At 41.3% G+C, this 22,776-nt stretch overlaps 1 protein-coding gene across 1 annotated transcript; it reads right to left on the bottom strand.

Annotated features, from left to right (window-relative positions):
* Positions 1-12,537: 12,537 nt before the first annotated feature.
* On the bottom strand, positions 12,538-14,791 carry adrb2a (adrenoceptor beta 2, surface a). The gene is made up of 2 exons (XM_071517695.1): positions 14,639-14,791; positions 12,538-14,231 (listed from the first exon to the last, which is right to left on the bottom strand). Exon 2 carries the CDS (start codon positions 14,226-14,228, stop codon positions 12,981-12,983), a length of 1,248 nt encoding a protein of 415 aa, XP_071373796.1. The 5' UTR covers positions 14,229-14,231; positions 14,639-14,791; the 3' UTR covers positions 12,538-12,980.
* Positions 14,792-22,776: the final 7,985 nt, after the last annotated feature.

Here is a 22,776-nt window from a genome sequence, read left to right on the forward strand (position 1 = left end):
CAAATGAACTTTAGACACATATGCTTAACAAGTTTACACCAGGCACTCCTATGAATACTTATCTGGGACTGCAAGCGCTCATTAATATAGACAGCAGAAAACCACAAGGTTGAATTCTCTCATCTGACCCAGAAACTCCCCACCAAACAATATGTGAGGTGGCATCAGGAAAGATAAATGACTAGATAAATAAAATGCACAACTTTTTTTGGCATCAGACAGGGTGAAGGCGAAAAAGCCCCTGGCCTCCCAAGCCTTGGTTGTTTATAGATTCAGATTGAACGTGTTTAGAAACCTAAAATGACTAACTGATGACTAACAAATCCAAACGCTGTGTGACTTTATGAATAGTCTCTTTTATGAAATACCCTTTCTTATGAGATATGAAGGATGGCTGTGATTTTTCTGTAACAACTACACAGCTGTGAGGGAGGAGGTGTTTAGGGAAAGACAGCTGGAGTATACTAGTTATGCTATGAATCCTTTCAGGAACAAAACATAGGCTTCTCATGTTCACCTATGTTTTAAAAGATACTCTGGCTTAAAGAGTGGAGACACAGATGATTTTGGTGCAATCCTCTCGTCAGATATTAGGTAAGGTGACCAATGGGCCAAACTCTGACAAAGTCATGTGTAGTCCTTTAATGTAATTATTCAGTCAAATGTAAACACATTGGTGTTCCACTTTAAACAAAGTTTAAAGTGGACACATAGCTGATTTGTCACAGTCCAGTTTCAGTTACAGTTAGGGTTTTGGAACATAATGGTGCTCTGTTGTACAGTTTATACAGTCCATACACTCATTTATACAAACATGTACACACACACACACACACACACACACACACACACACACACACACACACACACACACACTTTTCTGCCCTGCCTTGTCCTCCATTCCACCCCTCTATCTGTTATCATCTGCCTCCTCTCAGGCTGCATTATCTTTCACTGTCATAACAGATGAATGAGCTTATCACATCAACTACATCTCACATTCATATCCCTCAGAAATCACACACACACATACACACACACAGAACATCATTTTCAGTGTATTCTATCATGGATTATTGGTGAGTGTGGGCAGTCTGTAATACTGAGGAAAAACATGACTGCCTGAGGTTGAGAGCTCCGATATAGATGATCTCACAGCAAAACGTAGACTGAAACATTATCCACGCTGGAAAAGTCCCTCTTTGAACTTCAGTGAGGTCAAGGTGAATAACAATAACAGCCCGTGTTAAAAGTTTGGCCAGTGTTGGAGAAACTCTGGCCTCACTCTCTGTCTATACCGTCGCCAAGGCAAACAGCAGCCTGCGATAGATACACATCGGCATTTTATTAGTTCATGCTGACAGTGACTGTCTCTTCTCGCTGCTGATGATTTAAAACATGTGAAGCTCCAAGTAAATGGGATGGTAAAATTCTCTTGATAATAGATCTTGGAAATTCCTCACATGTGAACTGGTTTGAACATGTCTTCCCATATTTCTCTTGCCCTGTGAAGTCCAATGTAAACCTTGTCACCTCGTAGCTGTGGCTCTTCGAGTTCATTGTCCGACTTCTTTCCATTTTCATTCGGTTACTAACGTAAATGTCACATTAAAAGTTAATATCTTAGAAGTAAGGTCAATAGACTGAACTTGACATGTTTTGCAGTCTTTTTGAAGAAAAAAAAGAGGTCTTTGCATAATACATTGGTACACACATACATTTTTTCGCTATTTTTTGCCATGGCAACTCTTACCAAATGTCTGAGAGCAAATGAAGTATGTCCTTCGGCCAGATAAAGCAATAGTAGGGCATAGCTACTGAGATGATACAATGAAATGCATTACCCATGTCAAGCATTTACTATTGGCCTGAGATGTGTTTTAAATACAAGACATAGCTTCCATTTCACATGGTATGTTCCTCTGTTGAATCAGGGTTTACTGCTGCATATTCCCCTGCCACTAGACATTAACCATAACCCCCACCCCCCACCCATACACACACACACACACACACACTCTCGCTCACACAATCACATGCATTCGCACTCTCGCAAACACACAGTAGTTCCTTCTGCAGTCCAGCCTCACACAATAGCCATATCTGTAGCACCATATTAGGCATCTGTTTACTTAACTGACAAGAATCTTTGTCTCTTATTTAGTAAATGTCATAAGCATGTCAGGGAAAGCTGGGGCAGATGGTCACTTTGGTGTCAAGAGATAAACAGATACCATGGGGAGATTAGGAGTGGCGTGTCCCACTGTGACAGGTCAGAACAAGAAATGTCCTCCGTTGTTGGAGCGCTGCAAAACTGTGACATCATTTTTCCTGTGAGGTTTCCAGTTACTTTAAAAGACTTGACATTCTGTAATGGAACCCATCCATTTACGAACATCCAGCAGTGAGCGACAATGTGATTTTTGTCAAACTATTTCCATTTATCAAACTCGGCTGCGGAGCAGTCTTCTGAGTTGCGATGACAAAGAGGCACATGGTTAATGTAGGCTATCCATTTTACAGGTCCTGCTGATGTCTGTTCAACAGTGAGTCTGCTGGATGGTAAACACAATCTCTGTGGCTCTCAGCTCCACTCAGAAACACAAACCAACAGAAGAGCAACACTTGCAAGTGCACTTAAGCACGGCAGTCATTCAAACCCGAGTCCAGGTCGACTTCCACGTCCTCAGTGCTCTTATCCAAGTCCGAATGGAAATGCTTGAGTCAGTTGAGTCCCTAAAAATCTGAATCCAATTCAAGTCCCTCAGGACACACTAAAACATACAATAAGTAGTTGTCTCATTCCCTTGCGTGTTTAAACCAAACGGATTTACTGTAGCAACAGATAAAGCACAGGGGGGCTTTAGGAAGGTGGAAAACGCAGCACTTAAACAAAATCATTAACAATACAATTCAGTCATTGCAGCCAGCCCACAGTAAAATAGAGCAAAATGGATTGCTTGGCAGCAAATCGTGACTGTTATGTTGTCAGATAATTGAGCCATTAAGAGACAGAGCGAAAGAGAGAGCTGGGGCTCATTGTGAAGATGCTATGATTACACTGGGGTAAAACTTATTAGGGGTCCAAGCACGTAGTGCTGGACCCCTGTTGTATTTGCTGGAATTATTCTGCTTCTTTCTTTCTTTCTTTCTTTCTTTCTTTCTTTCTTTTTCTCTGCTAAAAGTATCTGCAGCTCAGAAACCGTAAGTCCTACAGCAGCCATATTTGGCGGGTGGGCTCCTATGGCGCACCACTACTCAGGCAAGGCAGCCCATGCACATTGGCCAGATGGTGGCGCTATAACAAGCAACTTTACGTTTTGGCCAATAACTTCTGAACCATGTGTCGTAGACTGAAAATTCTTGTGTTCCTAGATTCTTCCTAGATTGTGCTGAGTCCAACCCACATATCACTTTCAATGTCCACCATATTGCATTGTCCGCCATTTTGAATTATTTAAGAAACACTTTTTTCAGAACTCCTCCTAGGCCATTCATCCAATTCACATGAAACTTGGTGTGGAGAATCTTGGGACCATCCTCTTTCAAAGTTGTAAAAAGGTTATTGATAGGTCAGGATAGGTTTGGCTTTTATTGACCAATAAAGTAAAATGAAACACGCCATAATACTAAATTGACCATAACTCATTAACCATTCATCTAATCAAGCCAAAATTTCAAGCCAACACTTCTCAACACATGTTGAGAAGTGTTGCGTGAACACACCCACAAAAGCATTTTGAGCTGTACCACTACTGGGCGCTACAAATGCAAAAAGTTCATATCTCATAATTGACTACATAGATTTTTATGAAAATTTTTACACATGTTCTAGGGTGATGTCCAAGTCGATCCATGAAATTTGGTCATTATTGATGAAAGTGGGCGTGGCTTATTGCACAATAACCAAATCTTCATTGGTATTAAAGTCCCAACTTCAAAAATTCATTAAAAATCAGCTGTATGTCCTAGAGAGCTGAAATCACCCCCCTCTGTTTATAGCAAAAACTGACTGTGATCCCACAGTGTTGTCCTCCTAAACCATACATTACAGGAAAAAAACAACATGTTTTTTGAAATTGCCATACCTTAATTAGTAAACAGCCCAAAAATTATAATGATATCTTGAAAACTGAGCGCACAGTAGATGGAAATGTGCAGCTGCAAATAGTTTGATAAACTGACAATGTGATATGTTCAAGATAGTTTGATCAATCTTCATCAAACTAAATACAAATGATGTCTGGACTGTCAACATGATGTCTGTAAAGACGTGTAAATTGATTAATGTGGCGCACTAGTACAGTTATAATATTCTTTCTGAGGCTTTCAATATGGTTTGGACTAGCACCTGTGACCTATCACTTGTCCCTTTGTTTTGTTTCCCCACTGTGGCACACACCAAAGTGGAAGTTGGCAGAGTGGTGGCCATTTTGAAGTTTCATGAAAAGTAAATCAACACTAAATCACACAGTGCAGAAAACTCAAAGCAGGTGATTGACATCATCTGTCAATGGCAAAATACCTGAATGTCATCAGTGATTGGGGTGTGGCCAGACGTTTCAACCTATAGAGCGCAGTGCAGCAGCAGTTTTCTGGCCCATGTGACTTACTATTGTTTTATTCGTTAATGGAGAGCACTACAATGTTCAATAAAGTGATTAGCACTGTCAGTCTGTCAATCATAGGCTGCAGTATCACACTACTTCTCCCTTTAGTTAGTTTCTCCTCGCTAAACCTATAACAGGCCTTTGGCTCAGTAGGTAAAGCATCAGCCTGAAGGTTGTGTGTTCAAATCCAGACTTGTCCTTTCCAAAGTCATTAGTCATCAAGGACAAATAATAGAAAGTTTGGCCGTTGTGAACAACTCCAGCAATGTGGTTGCAATGAAAAGATTAACTTGACCGAAGTCACGGGCCAACACAAAAGCCGGTGTTAGACTGCATGTTCGATCTTCACAATATGTCAGTTTTTGTGTGTGTCTTTCTACCTTCTGTAATCTTTTGTCTAGCTGTGCTTGGACCCTGCAATCGCCGCTTGCGGCTATATCTTGGTTTGTATCCTCTTCTGTCTGTATTGTGGCCAATTCAAAATCAAGCCAACAGTCCACCAACATCAAGTCTCAGGTCTGGTCCGAGTCATCCACCATCAAGTCCAAGTTTGAGTCAAGAAACAGAACTCAGAAAAATGGGAGTTGAATTATGAGTCTGAGGCTTGGACTTGAATACTAAAACACTGCTTAGAAAAACAATTTTAAATCCATTTCAATATGTTAGACATTACACTGCAGCAAAACATGAAAATATATGGGAGAAATACGATAGAGAAGCCATCTCTATCTGCTGACTGCAGGCAGCACTCCAGCATAAACTCATGCACACTTGTTGAGCGTGACCATGCACACACAGATAACAACTCCCCTGACCTATAAACAAAAGCCAGCATGCATGCTGGATTGGGTTCACACACTTTACCTATAGCCCACTGGTCTCCTTATTATGCTTTTCCCTATTGATTTTCTCTGCAGCTGGTATCACTATGGATTTGTTTCTTTGATCATGATCTATTTCACTGGCAAAAGGTACAATATTTTAAGAAGGGAGCTGAGGGAAAGTGCTTGCACTGCACATTCTGATCTTAAGGACTCTCTCCGTCTTCAGGGGTTAGGTCTTGGGAACTGGACCATAAATCAAATAACAGACAATATTCAGTTATATTCTGCCATACTATTCTAATATGGCAGACTGCAGATATAGGGCACCATGAATTAGTTTGACACAATGACAAATGACCAAATTTATAGGATAATTGTATTCGGTGTGTGGCAGTGACAAGAGTAGCAAACATGGGAAAGGAACACAGCATGTTGGAGAGGTACAATATTTTTTAGAAGAGATATGTTTTATTGCATTTTCCTTGGCCTTGAAAACAGATTGAAGCCCATCTTTTGAGTTTGTATTTGCTTTTATAACCTTGGGTCCTGTGGAGCTCGTTTTTCAGTGGGACTTGCAGCGATATGAGATGCGCATATGCGTGCACATAAACCCACACACTCACAAACAAACACGCACACGCACACGCACACACACACACACACACACACACACACACACACACACACTAGTAAGGCCCCTGGGAGCGAGTGGGGCTGCAGACATTGCGGTGCCATGGTCACTGCAGTCATTGAAGTGCCAAGGGACTTTTCGATCCATCAGACAAAGTTTTCACATGCTCACACCCTGCATGCTGTATGTCACTGCCATGATTAACACATCTGAGAATATAGTCTTCTCATACCAAAACAGACCCCTCATTCCAGAAAGCATTTCCCTCCCCGCTGCTTTGATTTGCTTTCAGCTGTGACTCAGAAGATGCGGTAGGCCTAGATATGAAAAAAATCCCTCCTTTTTTATCTTGCTCCTATGTAATACCTCTGGCAGGTATTACCATGTGTGGATATAGTCTAGATAGACAGTCTAGACTGTTCATTTGGCAAAATAAGTTGGAAATTTGTTTTCCAAGTTTCTATGTCAGCGTTTCAATGTGGTCAACAAGCTCCACAGAGCACGTGGCAGATCTCACAGCCTTAAGTCTGGGCATATCCTTGTGGACTGGGCTCACTGCTCATCTAAACCCCTGAAGGACATGGAGCAATTGACATGACTTAGACTGAAATTGCTATGTGACAGTGCAATGGAAAACTTGGGTTTTGAATGATTACGGGGAGGGCATTGAAGAGCTCTTGTGTGCAGAAGTGGGTGCACTTACACTGCCGATGGCTCTGCGTCAGCGCCGATGTTCAACAATGAAATTCAACTGGAGGAGGGAGGCATGAATAATGATTTGATGAAAAGCTTTTAGACTTTTAGACTAGTTTATTTCAACATGAGCAGGCTCTAGCTAGACACTCTAGAGTTCAGTTCACAGGCCACTGCATGGCTCTCTCTGTAATTGGAGGGAATGACTGAATCATGTAACAGTCTCATTAATCTTCACAGCACGTTGCAAGACAGAATAGCATTACGCCGATTAACACAAGAAGATAATCAAAATAAACTACCCTATCATCTGAATGTGTGTATGGGGATTGAGAGAAGAGAGAGAGAGCAATATCAATGACATTAGAGAAAATATATTCCACAGTCATACAAGCTCAGCAGATATTGTGCCTTGGAAGAAAAGACGCCATACTAATATTTTGTTAAATGTCCTCCTTTCTGCATCCTACTCAGTTATGTGAAGGAAAATGTTAGTTATTCTACTGCTGAGGACATGTTGATTTGGATATTGTGAAAGTTCAGATAGACACATCAGCTGTCAACTGTGACCTCTCAAACTATTTGCATGAAAAATGTACAGCACAGGAGATAAACATATCTCTCTCTCCTTCCCTGACTCTCCATCTCTCTCTGTTTCTATCACTCTCTTTCTCTCTCTCTCTCTCTCTCTCTCTCACACACACACACACACACACACACACACACACACACACACACACGATGAGGTGCAGACAGGCACACAGCATTCATCTGCTATTCTACAACATAGAAGGGTTTAGACATACTGTCTGAGACAAGGTACTGGGATCCCTTATGTTGATATATGAGCAGGCTTATACTGTATATGTTTAAAACAGATGTATAGATTTGTGTAGATTTATGTCTACACATTTCTCCTATTCAAGCTATATATCCATGGCTATTCTATTCTAGTGCATCATCTCTTCTTGCCAGTTCATTGTTCTATGTCAAGCTGTGTGGTTGCCATGAAGTCACATGTGTGGTCTGATTCACAAAACCCACCAGCTGATGTCGTCATGGCCATGGATGTCTATGCCATGATAACTATTGTTGCAGCATAAAGGTTTTTAATCTTCATTCAGCAGATGGACATTTTATGTTCTTGAAAGAAACACTGCAGAATAAATATTTTTTTCAATCTGGCTGAGTGCCAAGTATCAAGACATTTTTATGGCTCTATATTTCTCTACTGTCCTCCTCCCTTGGATTTCTGAAATAGAATTAGGTGCTCTGTATAAAAATATGATTACTTGGAAGACTGGGCAGACATGCAGTTTCAGAATGAGAATGGAAACATTTCCATAATATCCCTATCTCCTTTCTGTCCATTTCTCCATCTGGATCACATGCTGGTGACTGGTTTTCCCATACTGAAATAGCCATAATTGCCATCAATGTGCAGGACTCATGCATTCACATGGTACATACCCTATTCTTCAGGGGAGGTTTTCATGGTAGAATTAGAATGGGCACTGGCTGTTTATTTTGCATTAGTGCTATATGCTGTATATGTTCTGCATTACATGTGATCAAATGTGATTTTATTTCAGCATGTCCCTACATAGAAAAGAGTAGGGCTAAACAGGTTGAGTTAGGCACAATGTGCTCAGGTGGGCACATTGTTCAGGCAGGCCGTCAGTGCTTGATGTATGATATAATAGATGTATGATACAATAGAAACTTGTAATTGATGTAATTTGCTGTGATTGACTGAAATGTCTGTGAGAAATTGCTTATCAAATATCATGTTAATATATGAACGAATACGTTTGCTGTTCTAACTGGTTGAAATGATAGATGCACAACATTTCACCTTTTCATCGGTTTAAGAATGCGTTTCCCTAAAATGAAATACTAATATGATCATGCAGCCAGACTATGTAGTGAGGACACTGTTGCGTAGGGAAAGTAGGCCACTCATTGTTGTGATTTTTAATGAACATGAAGGACACATCAGTGATGACATTACATGCAACAAGTACATAATTTATTATTTTAATACAAATGTTACAGTACACTTGCATTTCATAAATACCACAGGACACCACACATGTTGTAACAGGTTTCATTACCTCAACAAACAGTGACAAACACTTGTGCGAAAATAGCTTGAAAAAGAAACATTTAGTAAACATTCAACTGTTGATACATTTTCACTGTGACCATAAAGCAAGTTCACATACGATAGGTTTATTTTTTGGTAGTATGATGGTTGAAGCAATATTTCATTTTAATAAAATATTACATTTACATACATTGATATATACGTTCATGAATAGTCAACCTCCAGCATTAGCTGTGCTGAGAATCTGTAGGCAAAAGCACTTCCTTAATGTATGCCACAGAATGCCAATAAAATATTTTAGTTGCTTAGTTGATGTATATGTGTGAGAAGAATGGTTTTCTGGACTATTTTCATAATGAGACATGTGAATGGCATCACTGCTATTACGACTGCAGCCATTAATGGTTGACAGTTCATGAACTCACACGTGGTTTAAATGCTAAAACATGAAAATGTTTAATGAAAGTGCAATACAGTGCTGCTTTAAGTCTATTTTCTAACTGTGAACTAACTAGTCTAAATCACGGTGAAGCTGTTCTTGTGGGTAAGGATGACTGTTTTTCAGTGGAACAATAATTGGTGAGTATTAGCCAACCTGGGACCTGATCATCTTAAAATCTGTCCATCCATGACATATGTCCGATTCTAAAGCTGCTTTTCTGTAACTATGAATGATCGATGTCTGAATGCATTTCCTGTACACTGTAAATATCATGTTCCCTACATCCTAGAATATAAGACACGAGCAAAATACCTTGCTGTCTGTGGCAAATGTCCAGAATCCAGAATATACAGGATCCATGTTTTAAATTCAGTGGAACCACAAATAAGCAATGCTGGTATGGCTAATAGAAGGGTAATCTAAGCCTGGTTTGGTGGAGTACTGTATGTAGACTGCATGAGTGCACAGTGGGCATGGCTTGTGTTTCCACACCATAAGCTGTGCTTGGAATGTTGCAGTGTCAGCTGGACATTCAAGAATCATTGCACATAATTGCATTGTGTCCTCCAGCATGGGGAGGTGAAGACACAAATTTCATTCCCCATAATACAGGCTTATTGATGAAACAGTAACCATAAAGCACTCCGACACAGCCAAGGTGCAAAGAGAGGCCACAGCCAGGAGGGAGCAGTGTGGATATATAGTTCACAACCTACACCACTTGGACTAATAAAGATCAGATTGAAAAGAAATGGCACCAAAGAAGACCACAAACACATCACCACAAATATAGAATAGACATGCAAACGATCACTCGTGAAGTGTATCTAAAAATTACAATTGTTTAAATACAGACCTGATGATGTTTTTATTTTTTTCAATCCAACAGTGAACAATTAAATTCAATGTCAATAAGTCAACGAACCATTCAGCTTTATAGAATCTTTATCTGTTTTGTGCGCTGTGCACATTGCACAGTGAAACTGTTGAAAAATACTGTAAGAACATTTGTTATAACATTCAACTTGACCGTAAAGAGTAAGCCCAACATTGAGTTGCTGTAAATCTATGAAAACAAACATACTGAGAAGCTTGTTTTTTGTACAGCAAACTTTGACGTATGATGACACCATGTTTACGTCCGTTGCATGGGGTCATTGACAACAGTGCCAACTAAAGCTAGCGATACAGTACAGAAAGTTTCCTTGATAGGAACAAAGTTCACAGTTTTGACAGTGTCAGCTGACCTCACTCCAGAGGCAATGCCACATGCACTAAAACACAGGTCACTAACACTGATTTAGACTGGCGGAGAACCCCTGCTCCCCCTCCCAGCCTCAGTCGCTACATTTAGCATGCTGCAACTTTGATCAGAACATACTAGAGATCACAAGCCAGGCTGGGGAATGGGGTTATGTCTATAGCAACACCTCCATTACTCTTCTTGAGAGTGCCTGTGATCTTGTCATAGATTGCAAGCCATTTTGACCAGGAAAATGGGGTGAATTCACCAATAAAAGCTATGTAACTCAGTGCTGATCCTAGTAATGCCTGCCTATGTCAAAAGTGACACAACACTCCCAAGAGCCCCTCTGGTCTTAAGAGGGACGATAAGAAATAAGGTATCATTTGAGGTTGGCCCTTTGCATTTCATCACAACCTGCAAACTGGGAATTGTATACTTTGTAATCTAATGATCTGTTCTCAGCCTTGTTTTTAGGGGGGAGTTATCTGATTCTCCAGCTAAACAGCGGAGATAATGGATTTATTCATGTTTATTGGGCTGGGCTCAGCTGGATTGGGGCATTTCCTGGGGACTGCAAAGCAAAAGAGGAGAGAAAGGAGGAAGGGAGGAGATATGGAAGGAAACTGACGGAAACAACTGGAACAGCAGAGGCCCTGCTCACTGGACCCCTCAGTGTCCTATCCAAATGTTAGGTAGATTTCATAAAGATCCAGACATCCGTTTACATTGAGAAGACTCTGGGAAATGTCAGGGAGCAGCAGTGACGGCACACTGATCAGGAGTGCCGGCCACTTTTCTCATCTATGTTTACTGAATGGAGTGGTCACCACCTCCAGCCCTGGAACTTTGTTATCACTTGGCTATTTCTATGCACTGTTTATTATTGTGTGTGGTTTGTACCCTTGTGCCATGACTAAGGAAACGGGTTCTCTGGTTTCAGTAAACACTGTGCATGCTGAAGCACAGCAACCACATAATCTAATCAACAAACAGGCACTTATGCAACAAAATGGACTTCTGGGCACATAGAGGAGGGAAGAAAGACTAATGGTTTGTCTTACAGTTCCCTAATGGCAAGGTATGCATGGTATGAGATTGTAGTGGTCTTTGTGTCTCACAATGGCAACAAAATGATGTTATCATTGTGCAACTATTAGGTAATTAATTTTACCATTTATTTCTATGTTACCACCTGGTAGCAGTGGACTAAAGAGGGGATAAGCCAAGGGGCTGTGCAGTAGCAAAAGTTACAAAATATTGTGCATTGGAATTTATACATAAAACGGCTACATGCTTTAGAGGCCATTACCCAGGGATAACCACATTAACCATAATGACTTCTGTTTTGAACTGAAATATAATAGATAATTATCTTTATGACTGATATTGGAGCCCTGCAGATATATTAGATTGCAAGTGTTATCATATGATTTGCAGAGGCCGGCCCTAGGCGTTCCCCAGCTTGCACCATTGAGATGTAGATAAACATTCTGTGAATGTTCCCATCTCCAGTGCTATCTGCTGGCAACAGAAACTCCCCTGCAACTGGCTGTTAAACATTACAGCGGGGAGCAGTGCCTCAGAGCATTGCAGGCGTGTTTGAGGCGCTAAGCCTGGCACTGGAGACAGAGAGACAGGTTCTGCCACACCTGTTGTTACTCATCTCTCACGCTCAGAAAATGCATCAAAAGAAAAGGAAAACTGAGTGAAAACTAAACTGCCGTCTTGGTTGGTTTGGAATGTATGTCTTCAGACAACCCGTCAAAAAGGCTTTGAGTTTGATCCGGCCATACTTCTCTTCCACATGTTCAGATGGAAAGTAGTTACTTCTTATTCATGCCTTATTTGTATGCCCAAACGGAATCTGTGGACTCCTTCAACATTTACTTTGAAATATATACAAAACCATTTTTATGTTAGTAAATGGTGGTGGTACACCTCATAGAAATAAATACAGATTATAATTTACAGATTTTTTGCCAAGAACACCAGTGAAGATAAAAGAAACGTCCACAGATTCCATTTGAGCATGCTTATTATCAGTTATATAATGCACAGACCACTTAGTAATGTAAATAAACTGCTGAGATACTGTCCTAGTCTACCTACCGTGGACAGTGAGTCAATGTGAAATAACTTAATGAACAATTAAGAAATAGATATTGAAAAATAAAGTGGTGAGGTAGATGTAAAGTCAACTTGACAAACGTAACAAAAGGAAAATTGATCTACCTACAGTATTTATTCACTGGTGTGGAAATAAATGTCCTTCCCCTCCTCAGCCGAACAAGTCCATCATTTCCGTTCCCTTAGATCAGTCTCCAGAGACTCCACCAGTTAGTTTGACATTAGTCAATTGGAAAAGTAATGGTAGCAGTGTAAACATTTCTGTATTGTCCTGTTGACAGAGTGCTCAGACGTCCAAGGTTAAAGGACAGTTGTTAGGCCTTTGCTGCAGTTCCCATTAGGGTCCATTGCTCTGTCCACAACACCACAAACCCCCTCTCCCTTCCCCAGACTCCCTTCATTGGGGTCGCTGTCTTCTGAGCTGCCTTTACTCCTCCCCTGCTGTTCGCTCTGCCAGCTATGCCTACTGTAGATGTATCCGTTTTCGGGCCCCAGATTTGGGAAGCGGCTCCTCTTCATGCAAAGGATTTCCTTGAAGGCATATCTGAACTCAGGGCTGCGGCAGTAAATGAGTGGGTTGAAGGCAGAGTTAGCGTAGCCAATCCAGTTGAGTATCCGGAAGGTGAGGTTGATGTTGTCCACCTTCCATATGGCCACCACCACGTTGAGCAGGAAGAAGGGCAGCCAGCACAGAGTGAAGATCCCCATGATGATGCCCAGTGTCTTCAGGGCCTTGTGCTCCCGCAGGCAAAACTTGGTCTTCTTGGTGCTGCGCCCGTCGTTGGCCTCCAGAGATCCGGGGTTGTTGTTATGGGTGTTATGAAAACGGCCCACGCTTTGGTCAATCTTCCGCAGTTGCCGCTTGGCCTCCTGGAAGACGCGGCTGTAGACGAAGACCATGATGACCAAAGGGATGTAGAAGGAGATGATGGAGGAGGTGATGGCGTATGCTGTGTTGGTGTTGAAATCGCAGCAGTTACTGTTCGCAATGCAACGCTTGGCTTCGGTATCATCTGATGTCCACCACTTCATGTGGATGGGCAGGAAGGAAATCAGTGCTGCGATCACCCACACCAGCAGCACCACAATGCGAGCCTTGCACTTGGTCAGCATAGACTGGTAGCGGAAGGGAGAGGTGATAGCCAAATAGCGGTCTAGAGCTATGACGCATAGGGTCTCGATGCTGGCAGTCACACACAGCACATCAGTAGCAGTCCAGAATTCACACCAGAAACTACCAAAGTGCCAGGTATTGAAGATGATGTAACACGCTCCGAAAGGAACCACAATGAGGCCCATCACCAGGTCAGCACAGGCCAGAGACGTGATAAAACAGTTGGTGACATTTTGGAGACGCTGGAAGCGGGCAATAGCCGTGATGACCAGGATGTTGCCAAAGACAATGCTCAAGACGAGTAAGGACATGAGCATGCCCAGTAGAACCATTTCTGCCTCACTGTAACTGTCCTCATTCTCAGGTGGGTCCGACAAAGAGATGTTCGTCTCTTCACTCACATTGAGGAACACTGGGGGGGTCGGACTTCCCATGATCTGAGGAGATCAGATGTGGACAACACACACACACATACACAGACACAGACACAGACACACACACACACACACATGCACACACACAGATTATGTGAAGTGAGAATCACAATTTACAGATAATATAAAGTACACTGACATGGAGAACAAAAGAAAAAATAAATATTGCTGTTAGAAATACATGTACTGTAAAAGGCTATGTGTCATTTTTAAACAAAATTAACTAAGCTAAACTAGTGAGTACTGATGTGTCTATTTTATTTATTTTCACAAAAAATAAGAGAAAAAAAGAAAAGAAAATAACTTTACTGTACCAAAACCACCATGTGATTTCATATCCTCCTAGGCTTCAGCAAGTATAGCTTGGAAAAAGCATGTTAAATAAGTCAAACTAAAATAAATGTACAAACCTCCACAGGTAGTTGTCCTGGCCTCCCATACAAAGTAGAAATCTCAAGGTTTGGGTAGTTTCTGCACGTATTCAGTTTCACATGTCCTTCTTTCTACTTTCTCTTTTTCCTAATCTCCGTGTGTCTCACTCACTCAGTCCCTCAGTTGAGCAGTGTTTCTTCTAATGTGTCTCCCAGGCTATTTGTCAGAGCCCTTATAACATGCAGTGGTGACATCATGGTCGGTGCTCAGCCAATCAGACAACCAGCCTGTGGAGGGAGCTGAGAGTTTGAACTCACAGTCCCCGCAGCTGCAGGGCTGCAGAAGAGAAAAGGTGCAAGCACATGTAAGCTCTTGTTAGGACTTTTTGTTCTTGTTTTGAGAATTCTGTAAGAATTAGCCTCAAAACACTGCATATACATCCACTGATTTTAGAATTTATGTATTGTGTTCCAAGTTCAGTTAAAGCATGATATAATCCCTGGACTGGGGAGATTTTACAGCTTTTGCTTGTTAATGAACAGTCTGGGCCATATTAAAGAACACTAGAAGCTTTAACTGTTTTAAGGTTAGGAAAACTGGCGGCAAAAATTATGTAACTGGCAAGTTAAACTAACAATAGCCTATAACTTTGTCTGGATAAGAATAAAAAAAAGACTATCCCCCACTGACCCTTTCCTGGCAAAACCTTGCTAACTATCTGTTTTCTTCTGTCATGGGACTACTGACTGGTACGACATAAAAATGTATGCTACAGTATCATTAAAAAATTGAGGGTCTTGAAATGACATGAAATGAAAGAATACCATTTTTGATTATGTAATGCTACTTGGATAAATATTTAAAGGTTCAACTACTGTAAACTGAATCTTCACCCGTGGGCCTTTAGTGTTCCCATCTTGAAAATCTGAGAATATACCCTTCTACTGAACTCAGACAAATTCTCACGTTATACCTCATCAAAATAGACACATGTATTTAGGTTTCAGGACAAATTTGCATCTCTGTACAGTTTACATAACTCTATGCAAACCGCCAAACATGCCACTGTTCACTGGAAAGTTTGTGTGGCTTTAGCTGAGATAACATTCAAATTCTGAGCAAGCTAATGTATTAGCAGTTTCTAGTTAACAACACGGATCTCTGTGTTTGAGCAACAATGTCAGCGGTGACAGCAGAAAAAGGCAGCAGGATGAGAACTGATGAGCCACTGTGGTGTGTATGTGGTTTTTCAGCGACAACTGTTCCTCCTTTCTAGTCTTAACTTTGTCATGCCTTAGCCCTACTCATACTGATCCTCGCTGAATAACAATCAGTGTGTGTGTGTGTGTGTGTGTATGTGTGTGTGTGTGCATAGAGGGGGGTACACTGAGGGTGGGCATGTACTGTATGTTCACATACACAAGCATAACCATGCGTGTATTTACATATACATAAGTGAGGTAAGAACCACCTTGTTTAAAGTGAGGCTTCCAAAACTCTGATAACTGCCAGACAATTTAGGCTGGGGAAGCCTTACACAGCTGAACAGACTGTGGGAAGACTGGATACCACACACTTAGTGGCTGGAATTCACAAGTTTATTTTGTCTTGCTCCATAAAGGCACATGAGACATACATGATGACGAGGTAAATACACAAGTTCTAGCGGCACGTAACCCTCCCCAATCTTGCAAAATCCCGTGGTACTACAGCACAGAACCAAAATAAGCATGTAGGTGGAGCATTTTCCTTTCCATACTTATGTATTTTTGTACCATCTTCACCATTGTGACCCCCAAACCACCGTGGGCTCAGTCTGATCTTGAAAATCAGTGGTAGCCAAATTGTGTGTCCCCTGCCTTTAAGAACTCCCGGTTAAAAGCACAACAATGTACAATCTATATTGATAAAGCTGCAGTCTGGTCAAGTTGTTTTTAGCTGTCCATCACAGGACATCAACTCTAAGAGAGATGATCGATGGTTCTCGGAATCATGCGTGTGTCTGAGTGTGTGTGTGTGTGCGTGTGTGTGTGTGTGTGTGCATAAGTGGAGTGTGGTGCGAGTATGTGGCTTAAGGAGGTCTGCGATGTGGGATTAATCGGTGCTCCGATAATGGATCAACAGAGAACACACTGTGCCAGCTTGAAATGAAGCAGAATGAAAAAAGCTAGGTAGGCGGAGTCAGTACTAGATATAAAAACAGACTACGCCACGGCATACAATGCCTCTTTTATTTAATATAAAGGACATTGTTTATAAATGATTTTTCACCTACTCATCTGGTTATTGTGGAGCATGTGACGCACCACCGCCGGCTGCCTTTTTGCACTTGATTTTAGCGGCTAACTCTGCCTACGCTGCCTTCGTCAACCCAGAGTGCACCGGCGTGAATAGCTGCAGCCTGTTAATCATATGATATGAAAAAAAACGTTTAAGTACAGTAAGAGGTCAAGATATGTTTGTGAACAATATAACCATTGTGATAGAACATGGATCATAAACAGGGCCTTAAGAGAATTGGATGTGTCTATGAATAGATGAGAGATAGAAGAGATGTGTGTGTGTGTGTGTGTGTGTGTGTATGTGTACGCAGGCCTGTCCTAGCCTCACTGTAGAAAGTGCTGATGGTTTCCAGAGCTCTGACTTTTCCTTGAATAAAGACACCACAGGCGCTAGCGTTAGCTCTCACAAAAGCCCATCTGACTGATGACGCAACAAGTTAGACCAGTGACTGGCATAAGCTGGAATCTCAGTACTCCGTGTACAGTCTATGGAGACCATACAAATTACTTACTATGAATTTCTTACTAAAATAAAACAATTACTTCAGATGGCCACCCATTTACTCTTAATGATAAAAAAAATAAAAATAAAAAAAATCTGATTTCTCATGTTGCTATTTGGCCCTAAAACATGCTCACACATCAACCTACATTTCAAAAGCTTCATCTAGACTGTCATGCATGCAATGGCTTTGAGCTCTAAACTCCTTATTATCGGTTACTTGTAATATTTGTGATCTAGGGAACTGAGCATATTCGACTGCTGCACTCATTAAACATCAATCTGGGTAAGAGCATCAGATATATGCATTAAACGTAATGTAAATGTGATTCTGTTCAATGTCCTGTTTTGAAGCTTTGGAAAGTGTATGTTCGATTAATCATGACCAGTTTCCTCAGCCTGTGATGTTTGTCTTCCTGTATCCTGTCACTCCCGGACAGAGCCGGTCCACTTTTGGAAACCCACTAAGGGACTTGGCTCCCGTCTCCAGTTAGATATTGTACATTTGCTCCGTTGAGTCAAACAATGTTACATCTCTCCCACCTCCCCCGCCACCTCCTCCTTCAGTCCTCTTTTCTTCTTCATAGGATTTTACGATGCCCTACTGACCCAACCTCGACCCCCACCCCCATATTCCCTGTGTTCTCTGTGTGAAACAATACCTGGAGGCATTATTCCTCTGGGGAACAAGCTTGTTTCAAGAGCGGGAGAGGAAATGAAAGGGCTGTAACTCTATAATTACCAATAATATACTAGTAGAAATACTGATATAAAATACTAAAACAATAACAAGGTCAGAAATATGGGTAAAATAAGTGGGGATGCTATTTGTAAAGAATAATATGACAAGTACAAGGCATACAGTCTATTTTCACATGCCTCTCTTGTACGCTATCTCTGTTTTCTCTCTTTCAACATACATTAAAATAACATGTAACGTGACCTGGTGGTGTAGATGAAAGGACTTAATATTGCCCAGATGCATTTACAGTTAGTAGTTAGGTTTTTGCTAGCATGTCAAGTATATAAGCATTTGGCCAAACCGTTGCTCCACAAGCCATCCTTTTCTCACCTCCAGACTTTAACTGCAGGAGCCAAATAGGCAAAAAATGAATGAAGACATCAGAAAATGAGTTTCAAATTGAACGCGATAATGTGAAAAAATATTTCTCTGCCGCTGACTGTCCAATCATGTCTAATCCATTGAGGCTCTGTCTGATTTTAGGAATGACTTTCCAGGCCAATCAATTCATGTCCTTATCTAATTCATGTGAACAGAGGCATTCCTTGGGAATTAGTCCAGAGCCTAAATCACTAATTGCTTCTGTGGTATCAGAGGCCCCTGGAGGACTGCGGCTGAGTTCCACCCAAAAACTAATGGGTGTGTAACCAACACAGACAAAAAAATCCATTGCTGTTTGCTCTGCCATGCCAACTTAGTGGCAGAATGGTGTCTACTTGTTGCAAGTGGGAAATTCAATCAATCATTGTAAACAGTTGGCATAACATGTTGTTCAGTCAATAGAAATAGTAGTTCAGAACCATTTTGTATGTTTTGAATGGATTGGCGTAAGCAGCCAGACTAGTACAGGTTTTGAACTTGCCGCACACCTCATTGTTCACAAAGTTTGCCCCTGGTTGCAGAGTTCAGGCTCAGGAAAAGCCTGTGCGTCAACATTACATTGCAACCAGTTTACTGTACAATTGAAAAGCATTAAGGTGGTGGCTTCAAGAACGTGACGTAGTCCACAGGCTGGGCACAGCTCCACAGCCTGTGATAATGACGCCCACTGACATATAGAGAGGGGAAATGAAAGAGACTGTCAGTATGAACGTTCACATTAGGCACACCAACGTAAATGATAGATTGTTTAAGGGTGATGCGGTGCTGCATTGCACTAACACAACATGCCAGACTCTTCTAGAATTAATAACTGTGTGGGTCCATCCTTCGTCTCGCCCACACTCCCTTCCACTCTAATTTTTCCAAAAGTGTTGCTATGGTCAAAAAGCTCGGTCTGTTTCCAAAACAGTAATCTTTCTGTACTGGTCACCACCACAAATCAACAAGCATTTCACTGTTTGGCATTCACAGTAAAGAAAATAATAAATAGAGCCTATGCCAAGGTAAACTGCATTTTAGTCAGTGGAAGGGGGCAGAGCTGCTCCCCCCAGCCTTTCTAGGCTTGGTGTTATCTACGGGCCAGAGTAATCATTGGTCTCAGGGGGGTCACTTTGTTTGTCTGATGTTTTATTGATCCTGACACACAAACACAAACCAGCACATGGGGGTATATGACTTAATGTCTGAGAAGGTTAAAGGTTAAATAATGTGACTGACCTAGTGCCCTATTCTGGCAAACCTGTAACCAGAATCCCTGTCACGAGACAAAAGCAACATTCCTCTCTTATTACACATGTCTACAGCGCTCATAGACTTAGCACTGGGTTTATAATATGAATTACGTAGTGAAGGCTGAACTATTAGCTACTATAACACAGATAAGGCTATTCATTCCACAGGCATCTGTAGAGGACATTGTTGCTAACCTATCCAGTGAATCCTGGTGATTTGTTTCATTAAGGCCATACGCAGTGTAATGTAATTCAAAGCTCTGGGCAATAAAGGCCAGTGTCAGAAACATCAAGTTACCAACTGTGCCGAGTGCTCAGAGAACATCTTATTTGATTTTCCCATTGGGAAGCCTTCAGCGTAACCCTCTGGGGAGAAAATTAGAAATTATGCATTACAGTCTACATGACTCAGGGCAGAAAATGCCCTTTACACAAGGCTTTAATCAATGTACACTAATCTGTACCATTCAGCAAAAAGGTCCCCAGCAGACCTCAGATCAGTACAGAGGGGAGTCATCTTCCATCTTTTGGTGGAAAAACACCAGAGGCTTTTAAGATTCAGCCCCAATACATTCCTCCCTCTACAAATATACAAGAACAGGGTGAAAATCCAACATTATAGCCTTTCTAGCAGTCGTTCTAGCAGGGAATCTGTATGGCATCTTGTGGTGTTTATCTACCCTTACCCCTCAGTGCCATCTGAATCCTTGTGGCTGATGAATATTTTCCCACCGCAAACAGTTTGGGTTGAGTCATCAATCTTTAATGGGCATGGGCAGTAGTAAATGTGAGGAGATGGGCGGGAGAGTAAATAGAGCTATAAATAAATGAACAGCTACCATTTTGTCTCTCAAATGGCTTGAATGAAAGTGATGGACCAGAAGCGTCGGAGGACCAGTCCTGGAACTGTTGAGGATATTAACCATCTATATGAACAAAAAGCCTTTTTTATTGTCCCCAGTTAGTATTCACGGGACAGAAATAAGGATGCGTGCCATTTTTCCTCAACACCTAACTGAGCTTGGATAATCCTTGAATTAAGTTATTTTTCATACACTACCAGTCAAAGTTTGGACACATCACATATTTCTTAATTTTTACTATTTTCCACATTTTAGAATAACAGTAAAGACATCAAAACTATAAAATAACACAAATGGAATTATGCAGTGAACAAAAGTGTTGAACAAATCAAAACTATCTGATATATAAGATTCTTTAAAGTAGCCAAAGGCTTTGGAAATAAATTCAAACATAGGCAGCAGCTTCACTATTTATATATATTTGTCTAAGAAACTAATTTCAAGCATTTAAGCATAAGCCTTTAGATTAAAATGGCTTTAAGATAATGAAAAGCATGGTACATTCAATCAAGTGTGTCCAAACTTTTGACTGGTAGTGTATATAAAGATATGGATTTTTAATCTTATTTTATCTCTATTGTGATCCTCCACTTGTAACTAGAATACAGAATAATTTGTTCATTTGCTCTATTATATGAGGAACACTGTTACCTGTATGATGTGACTCCAAGACTCTAGTGTACATTTAGACAATGGGGAGTAGCGCTGAACCCCTGACCTGATTGCCCTTTCTTCCTCCCCCCCTCAAAAGTGATTAATGTCTGAATAAACAGGGTGTGGGCTGATTTCTTTCTCTGTGCTGCTGAAGGAAGAGGCTCCATCCTCTAACACCCCCCTCCACTAAACCTCTTTCCAGCATCTCTGGTAATTCAGCTCTCCCACAGAAATAAATTGCAAAAAAGAATTAACTTTTGACCCAGTCCACTCCAAGTGAGAGGGAGATCTGAGACGGTCTCTCTCTGGTTTTGTTTTTCTCTGTAACTTTGGGGAGCCATCCAACATGCATATTCACAAGATGCAATCCCTGTGAGAGAGAGTAGAGACCATTGGTGCTAAGAACTTAATGCCTCAGTGATAATACTTTAGAGGAGGGCTTCCCATTCTTTCTGCAAACCTGTACAGTAAAAACAGATGTAACAAATCACACAGTGCAAGCTCAGTGATTTGTGGGTGTTTCAGAGGGGAGTAAGTGTAATTCCCTATCACTCTGATAGCATGAACCACCTGTTTTTCTGTCTCAGCACACAAACACGCACACAGACACTCAGTGCCAGTCTCATCTTTGGTAATGAGCTGAGATGTGCCACCATCAGCCAACCCCTCCCTGCCAGTCTATTGTTCAGAGCCTCAGAGCCTCAGGGGATTAATGGATTGCACTGTGGCTTGATGCACACTGACAGACCAGAACAACCCCAGAAGATCTGTTAAATGAAAAAGCCATGTTTAAATTAACTGTGAGTGATTTCATAACACCACTCTCCATTATCCAACATATCTTCTCATGCTGGTTCAAGTGTGAATGCATGTGTGTGTGTGTGTGTGTGTGTGTGTGTGTGTGTGTGTGTGTGTGTGTGTGTGTGTGTGTGTGTGTGTGTGTGTAGGTTGCTGAGATTGAGCGGCATTGGACTGCTGCTTTGAGAGTTTAATCCTGCAGAACAAGGCATACCTCTGTTTGATTGGCAATGTAAACACTTTTGGGCTATGAAGGACTGCAAATAAATGCAGGGGTTATCTAGCAGGCCATATTATCTCTTTGTGTCTCAATGTGCTAAGCCATAACATGTGGGCGGTTTAATTTTTTTCTTCTTTGTCAGCAAGAGACAATGAATCTTTGAGGTCTGCCTCGGGACTTAACAGATATTTTCTGCAGCTCAGCTGTAATCAGCACCAGCCGCACTCAGAGTCCATCTTGCAGCCACATCTGTGATAACAACAGAGACTGGCTAACACTTGAAAGCTGGGCTCAAAACACAGTTTTAAGGTTCATCCAAAATCTTACATGCTAGTCATTAAAGGACAGTCTGTCCAAATAGCCCGAGGGACTTTCTGATATCAATGCACTTATTTATCTTTGCTCTGTCACACTTTCTATTTGCTTATCTTACTGATGTGATCTAGGCTGTTTTGCTATGTTGTCATTGTAATGATATTACTTATGTTGTACTTTGGGGTCT

This window comes from Centroberyx affinis, unplaced genomic scaffold (assembly GCF_046629955.1).
Source record: "Centroberyx affinis isolate AG114_WGS23_722 - 3 ecotype Tasmania unplaced genomic scaffold, CSIRO-AGI_Caff_v1 ptg000514l_1, whole genome shotgun sequence".
Taxonomy (NCBI): Eukaryota; Metazoa; Chordata; class Actinopteri; order Beryciformes; family Berycidae; genus Centroberyx; species Centroberyx affinis.

What these genes read in the sequence shown, in the direction of transcription:
- adrb2a (XM_071517695.1), bottom strand. Translation starts at nt 14,228, where the DNA reads ATGGGAAGTCCGACCCCCCCAGTGTTCCTCAATGTGAGTGAAGAGACG.